This window comes from Crotalus tigris, unplaced genomic scaffold (assembly GCF_016545835.1).
Source record: "Crotalus tigris isolate CLP2741 ecotype Arizona unplaced genomic scaffold, ASM1654583v1 scf7180000020588.15403103151:6194809, whole genome shotgun sequence".
Taxonomy (NCBI): domain Eukaryota; kingdom Metazoa; phylum Chordata; class Lepidosauria; order Squamata; family Viperidae; genus Crotalus; species Crotalus tigris.
In genome coordinates, this window is record NW_024098092.1 from 5051728 (window position 1) to 5068733 (window position 17006).

Consider the following 17006-nt stretch of genomic DNA (forward strand, 5'->3'; position numbering starts at 1 on the left):
GGGTCCCCTTTTTTTTTAGTGCCATCATAACTTTGAACGGTCACTAAACGAAAAGGTTGTAAATCAAGGACTTCCTGTATAATTTCTAGGACAGGTGGGGGGAGAGAGAGAGAGAGAAAAAAAACTGGGATTCCAGTTTAATGAAGGGAAAAGAAGCAGGCAGCAGGATTCAAGTCTCCACTCGCTTTCAAGCCACCCACAACTTGGCACTGGCCCAATAAGATGATTAAAAAAAATAATCATCAAAATATTAATTTTATTCTGCAGGCAAATCCTTTGTGCAGTTTGTTTGTTTGGCACGTCTCTGGATAATAACAATGACATTCCTGGAGAGGCTACTGCCGTCTTTGAGCAACAGTAGCTGAACTGGGGGGGGGGTCTCCTTGCACGTTGGGGTGCAAAAATGGAAAGTTTTATAGAAGGAAGGGTCTCCTTGCAAAACAGTAAATTTTGGCTGACGTTTATTTCTTACTGCAAATTTGAGCAGATGTTTTAACCAAGGAATCAAAGCATTTGATCCCTTCCTTAAAACCTGCAGCAAGAAATAAATATCAGCCCAAACTTTTATTGTTTTTCCTCTGCTTAAAAATACCGGTTCTTCTTATTTTCCTATTTCTGCGAATTTTGACGCTGATATTGGAGAATGATGAGCCTAACCACGCGTTCATAATTTCTGTGAGTTTCGCTCCATTTTACGACCTCGCTTGCCCCTGTTCGTAGGCGACGCACGGAAGTTCTGAAGTTAGCAGCACAATTGCTAAGTGGAGCTGACTTCCTCACTGTCAGACAGTCGCAAAACGGGGGAATCGCATGACCCGGGGACACTGCAACCGTCAGAAATCCGGGTCAGAAATCCGAGTCAGTGGCCAAGGGTCTGAATTTTGATCATGTGACCATGGGGGGGGGGTGCAACAGTGTGAAAAAAATCTATTGGTGAAATAGAATCCTTAAAGGAAGGATGCAGAAGGAAGGAGAAAACGACATGTGAACAGCCAAAAATGGAAAGAGTGCTTTCAATTATTTGAAATAATGAAATGAAATTGTCAAATTTTCCCGTGGCCAATTTTTCCACGACCAACTGGTCGGCTGTAACTTGGCTGTGGCAAGTGACATCCGATTCCCGGCGGCCGTGGGACAATTTAACCGTTCAGTTTCATTATTTGAAATAAATAAAACATTAATTACATCCTTCCTTTAATGATTCTATGCCACCCTTTCTCTGAAATTGGGGTGACCTTTTGTGCTGCTGCGAGTTCTCCCGCAGCACACACAGGGGCTGCCCCAAAGAAGAGGGAGTCAAGCTATTCTCCAAAGCACCAGAAAAGAAGGACAAGAAGCAACGGATGGAAACTCATCAAGGAGAGAAGCAAACTGGAACGAAGGAGGAATTTCCTGACAGTGAGGACAATTAGCCAGTGGAACAACTTGCCACCAGAAGTTGTGGGTGCTCCAAGCCTGGAAGTTTTAAAGAACAGACTGGACAAGCCATTTGTCTGAAATGGGATAGGGGTCTCCTGCCTGAGCAGGGGGTTGGACTAGATGACCTCCAAGGTCCCTTCCAACTTTATTATTATTATTATTATTAAGTTGTCCGTGACGAATTGTCCTAGACCCCTTTCCAGCAGGAGCATTTCCCTGATGCTGAAGACTTCCTGTGTGCCACAGACCAGCGACTTCCCAAAGAGAGGTTGTGTGAACGAGGAACGAATCTGTAAACAGAAGACCGAGAGGCTGCCAAGAAAATACTCATGTCAAACGAACACTGGGTGCTGGTCTGGGCAGGCTTATGTAACAAATGTTCTTGGCTGTTTTGCAAAGAATTTGCTGGCTAGAAAATTGCAGCCATGTGCTCCCACGCATGACTAAATCTACTGCGGGATAGGAAGTGATTCATTTGGCTTTCCTAGTATTGCATTTGAGTAATTCAAGTTCCTCCCCACCTCTCTCTCTCTCTCTCTCTCTCTCTCTCTCTCTCTCTCTCTCTCTCTGCTGAAAGCTGCTCTGCGCTCAATGAGTCAGTTGCTTCACGTAGTTCCAGGCTGAGAGTCAATTTTCTATATTCTGGGTTTTGATGGCTTCGGAAACGACGGCACGCTGACACAAAACAGGCAATGAGTGCCAAATGCTAACAGCCTGTTCCCTCCCATCGGTCTGAAAGGGAGCAACTTAGCAAGCCGTGTACAGAATGCGTAGAATAGAAGGACAGAGTTGGAAGGGATCTTGGAGGTCTTCTAGTCCAACCCCCTGCTCAGGCAGGAAACCCTGGCCTATACCACTTCAGACAAATGGTCATCCAATCTTATCAATAGATAATTGATAGATAATGAGATAGATAGATAGATAGATAGATAGATAGATAGATAGATAGATAGATAGATTCATAGATAAATAGATTCATAGATAGGTGATTGATAGATGATAAATAGATTCATTGATAAATTCATAGGTAGGTAGGTAAGTAGGTAGGTAGGGAGATAGATAGATAGATAGATAGACAGACAACAGATGATTGATAGATGGATGGATGGGTAGATAGATAAATAGGTGAGAGAGAGAGAGAGAGAAATAGAGAGTTATAACTATTTATTCATTGACCGTTCAAAGTTACACTGGTGATTGGAGGAAGAGAGTTTTGAGCAGTCCTTGAAGTTCAACAAGACTTCCTGATAATTGATTTGGGATAAGGAAAGAAAACACTGCTTTAAACCCATCCCAGATGTTGCCAATAGCATCAGTTTATCTATCTACCCAAAAAACAACTTTGCCCCATTGCACATTCCGATCCAGCCATCGGGCCAAACCAGATAATATTCCAAAGAAACAATATTCTTGGAAACAAGCAAAGAACATTCCGGTTAATTTTTTTTTGTTTTTGTTTTTCCGTGTATCTTTGAATCGAGTCAATTTCCTGATATCTGTCATCAGCAGTGCAATTTTGGGGGCGGGGGGGCGGGGTGTGTGTCAATGGGTCATAGGTTGTATTTGCAATTAAGCTATGACAAATATCTGGATTTTTTTTTTCTTTGCTTAAGTCCACATTCAGCCCCCTGGCACAGGACCTGTGTAGAACAAGCTGTTCAGGGTCTGAAAACAGATGGAAAACGTCCTGCAGTTAGTGACCTGGGGGAAAAAGTAACCCATAAGGCACCTCCACTAAAGTAGAGGGGGTTCCTTTCCCGTAGCCCCAACCTTCCTTGCAAAGTTGTAGAGAAAGCCACAGGACAATAGAGCAGAATAACAGAGTTGGAAGGGACCTTGGAGGTCATCTAGTCCAACCCCCTGCTCAGGCAAGAAACACTATACTGTGCTGCCCAGTCTCTTCTTGAAAACCTCCAGGGTTGGAGCATTCACAATTTCTGGTGGCCAGCTGTTCCACTGGTTAATTGTCCTCACTGTCAGGAAGTTTCTCCTTTGTTTTAGGCTGCTTCGCTCCTTGATTAGTTCCCATCCGTTGCTTCTTATTGGGACCCCATTTTCTTTGGGGCAGCCCCTCAAAAATAGGACAGTGCTACCATATCACCCCAAGTCCTTTTTTTTTCATTAAACCAGACATGATCCTCTGGGTGGGAAGGAGCTTGAATATCCTATTCTCAACTTATGACCCAATTTTTCTGTTGTTAAGCGAGATAGTTTGGCCCCTCATTTACGACTTTTCTTGCCACTGTGGTTAAGGGAATCACGGCAGCTGTCAAATCAGCCACCCAGTTGTTAAGTAAAGCCAATAAGTCGAGGACTACGGCTATACCGTCGATGCAACTACAGGCTTATAAACGCTGCCATCTACTGGCAGAAGAATCTATCTATCTATCTATCTATCTATCTATCTATCTATCTATCTATCTATCTATCTATCTCTACCGAAATCGTTGCACAAAATACATGAATGCTCTATTTATTTATTTATTTATGAGACTTATATACCGCTTATATACCACACGTGCCTGGCTGAGGAATTCTGGGAGTTGAAGTCCACCAGTCATCAAAGGGCCAAGTTGGAAGACCCCTGCTCTATTTCAACGCAACACCACGGCCAATTCAGTTTGCACCACTTTGGCAGAACCGGTCGCTAATTTTTTTCGGGCCCAGGCCCAGAACGGACTTCCGGAAGCGGCATCCACACAGAGAACCGGTTGTTCACCTATCTGAATCCCACCTCTGGAGAGAGGAGCGCCTGCCTCGATGTCAATCCTACAAGCCCCTAGTGGAGGTTTTTGAACCAGGAGCAAATCATGCCAGGCTGAGGGAGGCCCAGGGCTTGCTGTGACTAGATCGAGCCAAAGAACCATTGTCCTGGGTTTAAAGCTGGCTTCTCTCCCCATCAGTATGCACCAAGGAAGCTTTCAAAGAGCTGTTTGGACCCATTAAAAGCGCCCAGTGGAGATATTGTTAAAGGCTGACGGTGAATTCAAGCAAGGGACTGGGGGGGGGGGAGGCCCACTGTGTGGCAGCCAAAAGAGCAAAGAATCTGGCAGGCAATCTGATTGTTTTCTGGGCAACCAAAGAGAGGAAGAGCCATGGAAGGTCCTGAGTCTTTCTCGGTTTCTTAGTTTCCAAATCTTTCTCAGTTGAGCAAAGTTGCCAGCAACGGGGGGTGGGGGGTGGGAATCCGACTGTGGTCTGCTGATCTGGACAGGGAGAGATGCATTCTGTCTACCACAACTTGCCACGGACAATTTGCCACAGCCACAGCAACTCATCACCGCCACGACAACTCACCATAACCCACTCGTGACAGCAGTTCACCGCAGCCAACTTTCCGCAGCCACGACAACTCACCGTAACCAACTTGACATGGCCACCTCCCTGCAGCCACCTCACCATCTCGCCACGGGACAATTCACCACGGCCAAATCACCAGGGGAAACCTCACCGCGGGACACGGGTCCCACTCGTTTCGAAGAAAGAATCAGCAAAGCAACGATGCCCCAGGAAAGACCAAACGAAACGTGAAGGACAAAAATCAGAATAATGTCTTAACGATCTTACAAGAATTAAATTGAACAATTGTCATCGTCCCACGGCGAGTCCGGCCGTGGCAAATCAGCTGTGGCGAGTTTTTAATTGACGTTTGAAAAACCCATCACAAAACTCATGCCTTCCTCAGGGTGGGACAGCTCCCACAGTTAATGTTGGGATACTGGAATGAGACATGCTGGTCTGTCAGTTATGTGCCATTTGTCTGCCTTTGATTCAGAGTCTCTGATTTACGGTATCTGTTGAGGCTCCGCTTTTGTTCTGAATTAAGCAGCCGAAATGGGTAACAGTTGGAAAAAATGTGCCTGGCATGAAAATTGATAGGTTATTTCTTCGGCTATTCCGCAATTGTCTGTGTGTTTCCGTGTCAAATCAAATTAAGAGAGAGGGTCTGCATATTTCCACTGATTAGGCATGTGAAAGAAAGATCGATGATGTGACATCGAAGAACCTGGAAACGTCTTTTTCTATCCATTCTTTCCACGTTTGTCCAAATGGGAACCGTTGGGAATTCAGTCGCAAATGATGGGAAAATAATCGATTCTCTCAATTTTGGTTTCTGCCTGCCTGCTAAACGGGGAAGGGGGTCAGAACCAAGCCTTTTCAGAGACCCTGTTCAGAAATCAAGAAAGGTTCGTCTCTTTTAGGCCACGTTTCTAAGCAACTTTTCTGGAAAGTCGAACTGCCCCCCACCCCCACCCAGAGCATTCGTGGTCCTCATTTTATGGCGTATTCCTGGCTGTTTTGTGTCCAGCCCAGTCTTAGTGGCTGAGAACAACACGTCATTAATGAATGCATCAAGTAATTGAAATGTATTCATTTAAGGACGGCAGTGATTCGCTCAACAACGGTGGCCAGGCAGATCGCAAAACGGGTCGACGGCCCCTCGACTGGTTTCGTCCCGCTTCCCGACGGGCAATTTTCGGGCAGGACGTCGAGCGGGACCCAACCCTCTTGAGAAAGGTCCCGTTTAGCAACGGGAAGGAGCGAGGCCGCTTTACGACGGCGAGAAGAAGCCGTTGGCCCCTCCGAGAGCCGTGGCCGCTTTAAGAGGGCGGAACGGCCAAGGGCGCCCCGCCCCCCGCCAGCCCCGCCCTCCGCTTTAAAAGCGCGCTCGCCCGGGCTGAGGCTCAGAGCGACGCCGGCGCTGCCGCGGAGAGAGCCGGGGGTCGTGCAAAGCGGGGCTCGCGGGCGCCCTCTAGGTGAGTCGCGGGGAAAGGGCGGGCGGAGGGGAGCGCGCTGCGGGCAGGGAGGGAGGGAGGGCGGGCGCCGCTGCTGCTGCTCGTCTGCGGGGCTCCCTGCGCGTGGGAATTGGGTCTGGGGGCTCCGGAGGGCCCCCTCCGCTCGACCGGGGCGGGTGGGGACCCGGCTGCCGGGTCTCTTCCGGCCCCGCTTGCAGGATCCCGGGCTCCCTGCACCTCCCTGCTCCGAATCGGGCTGGTGAATCAAGGCTTAGTCATCGTCCTTGCAAGCGCGGCGGGGAGGCGACGGCCGTGCACCTGCAGCACAGGTAGGGCGAGCCCGGTTGCTAGGAGACCGCCCGGGGGCAGGAAGGTGAGCTCATAGCTCGGCAGCGCTTGAGCCGCCTCCCCCCCCCCCGCTCCCGACAGGGCGGTCTGGCCAGGCTGTGCTGCCCTCCCCCCCCACCCCTCCGGGGGGGGGCTGCCAGGAAGCCTCTACCTGGATGGGCTGTGCTAAGGAGGTGACCCTCTTCCTAGCCCCCCCCCCTCCTTGCTTCCAGCTCCCGGCTTCTAAAGGCAGCCCGGCTTGCAGATCTAAGGGGGTGCCCCAAAGAAGAAGGGGGGTCCAGCTCTTCTCCAAAGCACCTGGAGAAGAAGCAGCAGCAGCAGGAGGTGGAAACTCAGCGGGGGGGGGGAAGCAACCTGGAGAAGTTACCTGCCATTAGAACAGTTGATCAGGTCGAAAGCCTCTTGGTTCAATGACCTGAAGGTCATTTTGGGTGCAGGGATTGGGGTATGGCCGGTCTAGAGAAAAGAAGGACTGGGGGGGGGGACAGGATAGCAGTCTTCCTATATTTGAGGGGCTGCCCCAATGAGGAGGGGTCCCATCTATCATGCAAAGCACCTGAAAGGGGGACAAGAAGCTCCATCAGGTTTTTAAGAAGAGGCTGGACAGCCATTTGTCCAGAATGGTGTGGGGTCTCTTGCCTGAGCAGGGGGTTGGACTGGATGACCTCCAAGGTCCCTTCCAGCCCTGTGCTCCTGTTATCCTTTCAGGAGATGGCTTGCAAGCCTGAAGGAGCAGCTGTTACAGCCCCCACCCCCACCCCCTCCGAGCAAACAATGATTGGGCCATTTGTGTGACTTGCTGTGTTAGAAACGCTGGTGCCAGCCGCTGGGCCAGGATCGTTCAGCCCGCTGGGGATGCAGATGTTTGCATCTGGTACCTGGGCCTTGCTTTGAGGCATTGGCCCACCTCCCTTGCCCAAGGATGGCATTTGTGCATTTGTCGTGCTGCAAGGGAGCACAACCGATTGTGCTGTTGTCTACAAAAAGGGGTCGCCAAGGAGGCCGTTTGTTCTTCGGGTTAGTGCCCGTCAGTAATGATGGCAGGAGGGAGGTCTTCGGAACGGCAGTGGGGGGAGACGGCGGGCGCAGAAGGCACCCCTGGATGGGATCGGTTGCCAAGGATGGTCTGCGACTTGCAATATTTAGGGGGGTCCCCGAATTGCCACCACAATTGCCAACTGAATTTATGGGGTTACGCAGGGAGATTTTTTTTTTTTAAGGGGTTTGCCTGATTGCTTCTGGAGATTGTGGGTCCTCCATCCGTGGAGGTGTTGAAGAAGAGACTGGACAGTCATTTGTCTGAAATGGTGTAGGGTCTCCAGCTTGAGCAGGGGGCTGGACTAGAAGACCTCCAAGGTCCCTTCCAGCTCTACTTTGATCGATGGATTTCAAAACCTTTTTTTGGGGGGGGCTAGAGTTATTAAGCAGATCCCTGCCGTCGTAAGGCGAGGACGACTTGTGCAACGAAATCCCATCCTAGAGTTGCGGTTGTGTGCAGGCCAGCAACACACACCGGTGTCTTCAAACTGGATTTGGTGGTTAGGTGAGGTAGGGCTGTCCCTTCCTCCCGAATTAGGATTGGGTGGTGGTGTTCGCTCCTCCAGGCTCTTCCGTGGACCTTGGAAAGGATGTTCCGGAAGTGCTTAATCTTAGCTTGCTGGTGGCTGTGGTTTGTTGATATTCATATATGTTAATTACCTGGTTTCTCCCTGCAAAATCCTTTCAGGAAGGTAGATAAAGACCTGCAAATAAAGGGGAGCCGGATGGAGTAGGCCACAGCCAGCTCCTCTGGAGAAATTGGGCTGCTAGCAATAAACCCTAATTCTTAGTCTCTTTGTAAAACCTTAGTGAGGCCACAACTGGAATCCTGCATCCGGTTTTGGGTCACCCCATTACCAAAAATAAGTGCAGAGAAGAGTAACTAAGATGGTTAAAGGCCTGGAGACTAAAACATAGGAAGAACGGTTGCGGGAACTGGGTATGTCCAGTCTAGAGAAAAGAAGGACTGGGGGGGGGGACATGATAGCAGTCTTCCAGTATTGGGGGGGCTGCCCCAAACATGAGACTATTTTTCAAACCAACTAAGGCAGGACAAGAAACAACGGATGGAAACTAATCAAGGAGAGAAGCAACCTGGAATTAAGGAGAAACTTCCTAACAGAAAAATTAACCAGTGGAACAACTGGCCTCTAGACAGAATTTGTGTATGCTCCATCACTGGAGATTTTAAAGAAGAGACTGGACAGCTATTGGTCTAGAATGGTATAGAGTCTCCTACCTTCAGCAGGGGGTTGGACTAGAAGACCTCCAAGGTCCCTTCCAGCTCTATTCTGATGGATTGATTGAAATGGTCTAGATTGGGTCTCCTGCTTGAGCAGGGGGTTGGACTAGAAGACCTCCAAGGTCCCTTCCAGCTCTTATTCTGCTTGCTTGCTTGATTGATTGAAATGGTCTAGGGTCTACTGCTTGAGCAGTGGGTTGGACTGGATGACCTCCAAGGTGTCCCTTCCAGCTCTATTCTGAACCTGATCAGTTCCCGACTCAAAAGCTCTCTGCTGTTCTTTGGCTTCCTCCAAAACCAGGTTCGGCAACAGGCCTGGTTTTCCTTGAATGCTTCAAATGTAGAGGACCAAACAGCTCAAAAAACGGCCCAGAATTTTGTGACATCCATCAGTGGCTTTCTGCCGTTTTGAGCCATTGAATTATCCAACTTTGTGCAGAAAAGCGAGGAAAGGTTTTCTAGGGACCCTTAATAGGATGCATGGGGGCAGCTTTTCCCGTGTCGGGCAAGAACCAGGGGGCCAGTGAATGTGCAAGCTTGATTTGATTTTTTTTTTTTTTTTTTGCTGTAGGCTGAAGCCAACAAGCCAATGGGAGAGATTTGGGGATCCTTCCCAAATTTTGGGCTTCCGAGGCAACGCTAACATTTGCACCGCGAAGGTTTGGCTGGAAGGGTGAGCAGCGAGTGCCTTGAGAATTTGGGGCAATGGATCTCCTTTGCTGATCTAGTTATATACAGTACATAGATAGATAGAAGTACAGAATAACAGAGTGGGAAGGGACCTCGGAGGTCATCTAGCCCAACCCCCTGCTCAAGCAGGAGACCTTAGTCCCTTGCAGACAAGTGGCTGTCCGGTCTCTTCTTAAAAGCCTCCAGGGATGGAGCAGCCACAACCTCTTTGTTGACGTTGGTGTGGATGTTGAGATGGGCTTGAGTTGGTTCACGCCAGACAATTGTGATCCACTTTCCCCCTCCACCCTTGGGCTTCCGTGATGCCTTGCTAGGCAGAGTGACGGCTGTGCCCACTGGATAACTGTGAGGGAACAGAAGAGTGTCTGGGAAGAGGAAAAAAAAACAGGAAAAATAACTTCATTACTCACTAAGAAAGGGGCTTAATGCTGGTAGATTATTTAGCTTATTTCTTGAAAAAAGCCTATTACTTCTGGCCTGGGAGTTTGCAGCTGGGGGGGGGGGCTGGCAGAGCCAATCTTAGCTCCCCATAATCTGCTTTGATGGCAAAGAAGGGAGTAGGAATTTCTTGAAAAATTAACCAGTGGAACAGCTTGCCACCAGAAGTTGTGGGTGCTTCATTACCGGAGGGTTATAAGAAGAGACTGGACAGCCATTTGTCTGAAACGGTCTAGTATCTCTGCTTGAGCAGAGGGTGGACTAGAAGACCTCTGAGGTCCTTTCCAGCTTTATTCTGATTGATTGATTGATTGACTGATTGATTGAAATGGCATAGGGTCTCCTGCTTGAGCAGGGGGTTGGACTAGAAGACCTCCAAGGTCCCTTCCAGCTCTGTTTTGATTCTGATTAGTTCCTGACCCTTCACCAAATCTTCCTCTGGCTGAGCACGTAGAAGTGCTGATGACCATAACCATAACATCCTGTGATTGTATAGTCTAGTCATCTTGCTATGAAATTCCAGTATTTTTACATTGGGAGGGACATTGGGGGGGGCACTGAGGAAGAGTCATCTCTGAGTCACCCCCCAGCTCTCTATCTTATTGACAGCTGCAAAAAAAATATTTTTAATATATTTTACAGTTCAGTGCAGTGGCAAAAGGCTAGCTGTGTATATTGGTGAATCATTTTAACTCAGAAATGAAAACGGAGCAGATTTTTAAAGAGGTCTAAAGTCTTTTGCAGCCCTTGAATCAGACTAAAGTTGGGAAAAGCCAGAGGACTTTGAGCTAATGGTTCTTTCGGTCCAGCCTACCTCAGAGGGTTGTTAAGTGGACTAATAGATGGAGGGAGAACACGAGGCACCCTGCCTTCAACTGGTAAATGTTTGGTTTTTACCAGCAGTCTAATTTTGAGAGGCCCTTGGCGCACTCTGAGCGGGGTGGTTTCCTTGCAGACGTTTCATAACCCAACTAGGGAACATCATCAGTGCTAGAAAGGAGAGGGGTTTGCAAAGAGGAGGAGGAGGAGGAGAGAAGGATGAACAGGAGGAGGAGAGTCTATGGGGTCCTTGGTGCTCTCTGAGCTGGGTTATTTCCTTGCAGACGTTTCGTGACCCAACTAGGGAACATCATCAGTGCTAGAAGGGAGTGGGGTTCAAGGCGCCCACCGTGTCTCCTTCCCCTTTCCAAAGGCAAAGAGCCAGCTTGATTGACAGAGGAGATCAGGAGGGGGGGGAACCCTCCGTAAACAAAGTGGGCAGGAGCCCTCGTTAAAAAAAGAAAAAACCCTGCTGCAAATTGGCAGCTTGGTCAAGGAATCGGAATGCCCGCTTGGCACGGACTCCGATTTCCTGGCATCCCCAAAAGGGAAAAATAATGACCGCATCCTGGTGAATCCAGCCAGTTGCCCAGGAAGGAAGGAAGGAAGGAAGCTGGCTTAAGAGGCTTGCCCACCTGCCCTCAGTGTGTCGAGTTTCCCCCCCTCCAGGCTCTGGTGGAGACCTGTAGTAACCTGGGAGTGGCTTCCGATGGGCGCTGGGCAAGCCGGGAGCCCTTCTCCTCCTCCTCCTCCTGCTCCTCCTCTCGCAGGCGTGTAAAGGCGGAGGAAGTGATGTCAGGCAGTGGTTAAACTGGGAAGAGCAGCCAGCCGGGCGGGTGACTCGGTTGGCAGCCATGTACCCCACCCACCTCTGGAGATTTACTCCCGATAGTTGGTGGCTGAGTAGGCAAAACTAGGTTACTGAAGGAGAGCAAGGGGGCGGGGCTTCTGCCTCGAACGCTGCGCCTCCCTCTCTCTCTCTCTCTCTCTGCAGACCCCTCCCCTCCCCGGACAACCCCGGGGAGGTGGGCTTGATGGAGAGCCCAGGGCTGGGAGGGGTCACCATCATTGCCTCCCCCTGCCCCAGATTGATTCTGTCAGGGCAGGCCCAGTGGGGAGAGGATGGGGTTTGCAAATTAGGGCCTTTCGCTTTGGATTGTGTGCTTGCCACAGTGGCAGTGAAAGCAGTTTTGGTGTGTCTCTTTCGGGGTTCAGAGGTCTTAAGTGGGCTTAGTAAGAAGGCCTAGCAAGAGACAGGCAGAATAAGAGCTGGAAGGGACCTCGGAGGTCTTCTAGTCCAACCCCCTGCTCAAGCAGGAAACCCTATACTATTTCAATCAGAATATAGCTGGAAGGGACCTTGGAGGTCTTCTAGTCCAACCCCCTGCTCAAGCAGGAGACCCTATACTATTTTAATCAGAATATAGCTGGAAGGGACTTCGGAGGTCTTCTAGTCCAACTCCCTGCTCAAGCAGGACACCTTGTACCATTTCAATCAATCAATGAGACCAGAGTTGGAAGGGACCTTGGAGGTCTTCTAGTCCACCCCCCCCCTGTTCAAGCAGATGACCCGAGACCACCTCAGACAAAGGGCTGTCCAATATCTTCTCAAAAACCTCCAGTGATGGAGCACCCACAACTTCTGGTGGCAAGCCGTCCCACTGGTTAATCGTCCTGACAGCCAGGAAATCTCTCCTTAATTCCAAGCTGCTTCGCTCCTTGGTTAGCCTCCCTCCGTCGCCCCTTGTCCTGCCTTGGGGTGCTGTTCCCTCCCGGCTCCCCAGTGGACCGGTCAAGGCAGAAGTGGCCTTGCTCAGGTGCCCCATCCGTCTTTTCCCCCGGGGTGTGTGACTCAGTTTCCTCTTGGGCATCACCCTCCCTTCCCTGGGCAGGAGAATCTCTTCCATCCCTCGGTTGGGGCTTGACTTCCTTTCATTAATAACACACCTTTCAGGTTGTCATTAGGCGCAAGGGGTGTTTCTCTCGACAGGAAGGGCGCTACGACCAATTTCCTTCCCTAGCCCGGCTTTCTCCCACACGCCAGGAGAGAAAATGGTGTCGGGTTCCCTGCCTGAGCACGGGGGTTGGACTAGATGACCTCCAAGGTCCCTTCCCACTTTTTATTATCTTTTATTCATTAGACATGAACCTCAGTCAACTGAACATTCAAATTATTATCTTCTTCTTCTTCTTCTTCTTCTTCTTTTTATTATTATTATTATTATTATTATTATTAAATGGAGGTTCCCCTTTGGGAAACTGAGGCCAGGAGGGAGTAGATAGCGTGGAGATTATTTTATTTTATTTTTTTAGGGAAAGGGGGAAAAAAAGCCTGAAACTTGGAGAGAATTGCGGTCATTATACAGGTAGTCCTCGACTTAACAGTGGTTTGTTTAGTGACCGTTTGAAATTAAGGGCACTGAAAGAAGGGACTTAGGACCGTTTTTCACACTTACGACCGTTGCAGCATCCATTGTGGTCACGTGATCAACATTCAGACGCTGGGCAATTGATTCGTATTTATGACAGTTGCAGTGCCCCGGGATCACGTGATCTCCTTTTGCAATCTGACAAGCAAAGTCAACGGGGAAGCCAGCTCTGTTCTTGATTGATTGTTTGATTGATTGATTGCCCTCTGACCCTGGGGCAATTCTGACGCTTCCCTCTTTCTCCTCTCTCCAAGGAGTCAAGGTGGTCGCTGAAAACCATGGATTCCTTTTGAAAACCTGACAAGGCCGAGCATTGTCCACACAGGCCATGTCCACTACAGGCATCGCGGCCCAGGAGGTCAACCTCTCTTTGAACCCGGGCTTTCTCCGTAATGGAAGCCTGGAGGCCTGTTGCCGTCGCCACAACCATCAGCTTGCAAAGTGAGTTGCAGGACAGCGGGGCAGGGAGGCGGCACCCATCCGGGGGGGTCTTAGAATACGTGGGGTCAGACCGTCCGTGTTTGCCATCTCATGCACGGATGTTCTTCCTCCCTTCTCTTTCAGTCCGTTCTTCAGCGTGGACTCTGTCGCAGCGGCCTGCAACTTGAACCCAGGACAGCCTCCTTTGTCCTCCGTTGGTAGGTACACCCGGGTTACACTCGCACAAATGGAGCTGCACACGCTTGTCCGGCACTCATGCAGAACCGTCCCCACCCTCCTCCCCCACCCCGGCCGGTCCACAAAGCCAGAAAGATTGGTGAACTCCACTCTACACAAAAGGAAGCGTTTCTTGTGGAGTCCTTGGTGTTTCCAATGCTCCAAAATGCGTGTATTGATGCCAAAGTTCCTTTCTTCCTAGGCCAGGTCTCCGGTCCCGATCCAGATTGTGGTCCAAGCTGCATCTGGAGAGCCAGCCCTTCTCTCCTTCGCCCCCCTGTCCCTTCCACCTCCGAAGATGGCCTCGCTTCTGGCTTCGGTGGACTTTCTCTGACCAAGAACTGCAACCCTGAGGAGATGCCTTCTCACATTCCGGGGAAGAGTGGGCCACTCCTCTCCCTTCCCCTGTCTTCTGTGGAGCGAAGCGCCCGACCCCTGCCTCCTCTGCCCACTGCCGAAGGCTTCCTGCACGACGAGGTGGACCGGGAAGTTGAGTTCCTGACCTGTTCGGACACCGATTTCTTGCTGGAAAACTGCCCTAGCCCTGGTTTTAAGCTTTCGGCCCAGGGTAGGCGAAGCTTCAGGGGCTGTGGCCAGATTAACTATGCCTACTTCGACGGTCCGGGAGAGGGGAAGCCTCAACAGGGCAGCGGCCCAGAGAGCGCCTGTCCTCCCCCGCCGCCTCCACAACAGTCCCATCGGCGGTTGCGTCGTTCTCATTCCGGCCCAGCTGGGTCCTTCCACAAGCCGTCAGTCAGGGTCTCCAGCCACGTCTGTCGCTCCTCTCCCAGCTCCGATGACGATAAACCCGAGGTTCCTCCCAGGGCACCTCTGCCACCCCGGCCACTCAAGCCCGATTATCGGAGGTGGTCAGCTGAAGTGACCACCAGCGCTTACAACAACGAGGAGAAACCGCCCAAGATCCCTCCGCGAGAACCTCTGCCCTGGAGCCATTCCCGAACGCCGAGTCCCAAAACGTTGCCGGCGTACCTCCACGGGGTCATGCCTCCGACCCAGAGTTTTGCCCCGGATCCGAAATACGTCAGCAGCAAAGCTCTCCAGAGGCAGAACAGTGAAGGCTCTGCCCACAAGGTGCCCTGTATCCTGCCCATCATCGAAAATGGCAAGAAAGTCAGCTCCACTCACTACTATCTTTTACCGGAGAGACCCCCCTATTTGGACAAATACGAGATGTTCTTCCGGGAAGCTGAAGAGGGCAGCTTGAGGCCGGAGGAAGGGCAACGGGCAGCCCACGGGCCCGCCACGCTGGTCAAGTCTGACTTGGGAGGACTAGTAAAACGCAAACACTTGGCCTGCATGGTTTCCCCGTAGGGATCAAGGGTTAGAGCAACGCAGCAAGCGTTGAAAAGATATTTGAATCCGAGAATGACCAACTCTTTTCCAAGGGACTTGTGCAAAGACGTAACCTGGACGTAAAGGAAGCTGGAGCCTCCTGGACAGACGGCAACGGTAGCAACATCCTGGTTCAATTTGCCGACACCCATTTCCCCGGGGCAGGACAAAACGTGGAGGAGAACAAGCCTACCCAACTCAAGTTGGCCAGTTATTGAATATTCTAGAGCAGGGGTCTCCAAGTGTTCCTGCTTTGCAGGCTGGAGTGTGGTGAGGAAGCACAGCTCCATTTGTCCGAGCGGCGGGCACGTCGTGTCCGCCCCTTGCACAGATGGAGCTGCGTGCGTACGCTCGCCCTGCCGCTCGGTTTTGAACCCGTAGTGGGCTGTGGCCCAGGGGTTGGTGACCCCTGCTCTAGAGTAATATATACATATATGTAGAAACTCACCTACGAAGAGCGATGGAATGGTAGTCTTGCTAAGGAGACCGCTGGCTTTGGCTGCAAGCCCAGAAGAAAGCAAATTCAGTATTTTCGTGGGTGTTAGTAGACGTTTTTTTTTCCACTTCGGGGTGTCGGTAGCCTTTAAAATTATTTCTGTCCCTGGATGTTCTGTTCTCTGCTTGGGAAGGGTGATGGAGCTCTCCCAGGCTGATGTTCTCTCCAGGGAGGAAAAACACGGCCATGGGCAGAGTTAGTCACCCACTTGCCTGTCCCTCGGCCCGTCCTTTCTTTGGCAGCCATCGTCATCATGAGCTGTGAGAAAAATTCATTTTATTTCTCTACATCCGCAGTCTCCAACCTTCCTAGTTTGGTGGCCCGGCCGGAGAGGGGATTTTTTTTTTTTTTGCCTTGAGTGCACACTAACTTTATTTGGGCTTGGCGCAAATGGACCTTTGCGCCTGAGCCAAGCGCTCGCTGTTCGTGCAAGTGAAGCTGCGCGCGCGAGCGCCCGTCACCCACGCAATTAAAGCCCCGCATGTGCAGGCACCCGCCCGCCACTGATGCGGCCCGGTTTTAAACGGGCCACAGGCCAGGGATTGTGGATCTGGGTGTCCAACTGCTGGCCCACGGGCTGGGTGCATCATAGCAAAACCGTGCCCACCCCATTGCTGGCAATGGCAAAAAGAAGTCGCGATATGTCGCGACACGTCACGTGATGTTGCAAGTTTGACACCCCTGCTCTAGATGCACGGCTCTGTGTTTCTGCAGCCGGAGAGGGCATTGTGTGACCCACACGTCAGCAAAAAGTTGCGTTCCAACTAAGACACTATGTTTGCTTGAAAAGAGGACCAATTGTGTAAGGGACCCAATTGTGGGTCCCGAATCTTGGGAACGAAGCCTGCTGGGTCCCAGGGCCTTTGAATCTCATTTCTGATCCACGGAGGGTCTCATTCCGTGGATGAGTTGTTCATTTTCACACACTCACACGCACACTTTATAAATAAGCAGAAGGCGAGAAGGTGCTCTCCGACCAAGGACTGTCCGTAGCCTTTGTATTAACACAACCCCATTGTTTACACTTACCCAACCGCTAAAATGGGAACATGTTTTGTTTTTTTTCCCTGACATTTTAGGCAAGCTGACCATTCTAGGACAAACGAAATGAAGGCAACCTTAATAACAGAAACAATGCACTGAAAAACTTATGTAGGGGATGTACAGTATTGAGGAATTGTGTACCAGTTGTGTTTTGGATATATTGTCACGTCTTGGATTTAATAAAGTTACGACATACTTATTTATGGTAACAGAGCAGCTCCCACATTTATTGATTAGCCAGCGTCCCCACCCTGCTCTGACTTCAGTCCTCTCTCTGCTCACCAGACTGGAAGCCA

General features: G+C 50.5%; 1 protein-coding gene across 2 annotated transcripts; it reads left to right on the forward strand.

The window, feature by feature from the left end:
* Positions 1-6106: 6106 nt before the first annotated feature.
* ERRFI1 (ERBB receptor feedback inhibitor 1) lies at positions 6107-16923 on the forward strand. Of its 2 annotated transcripts, XM_039367398.1 has the most exons (5): positions 6107-6176; positions 9356-9457; positions 13415-13601; positions 13725-13798; positions 14020-16923. In XM_039367398.1, the coding sequence occupies exons 3-5, from the start codon at positions 13489-13491 to the stop codon at positions 15147-15149; spliced, it is 1317 nt and encodes a 438-aa protein (XP_039223332.1). In that variant the 5' UTR covers positions 6107-6176; positions 9356-9457; positions 13415-13488; the 3' UTR covers positions 15150-16923. The 2 variants fall into 2 exon arrangements, with proteins under 2 accessions (XP_039223332.1, XP_039223333.1); XM_039367399.1 differs by lacking the exon at positions 9356-9457.
* The last annotated feature ends 83 nt before the right edge of the window (positions 16924-17006 follow it).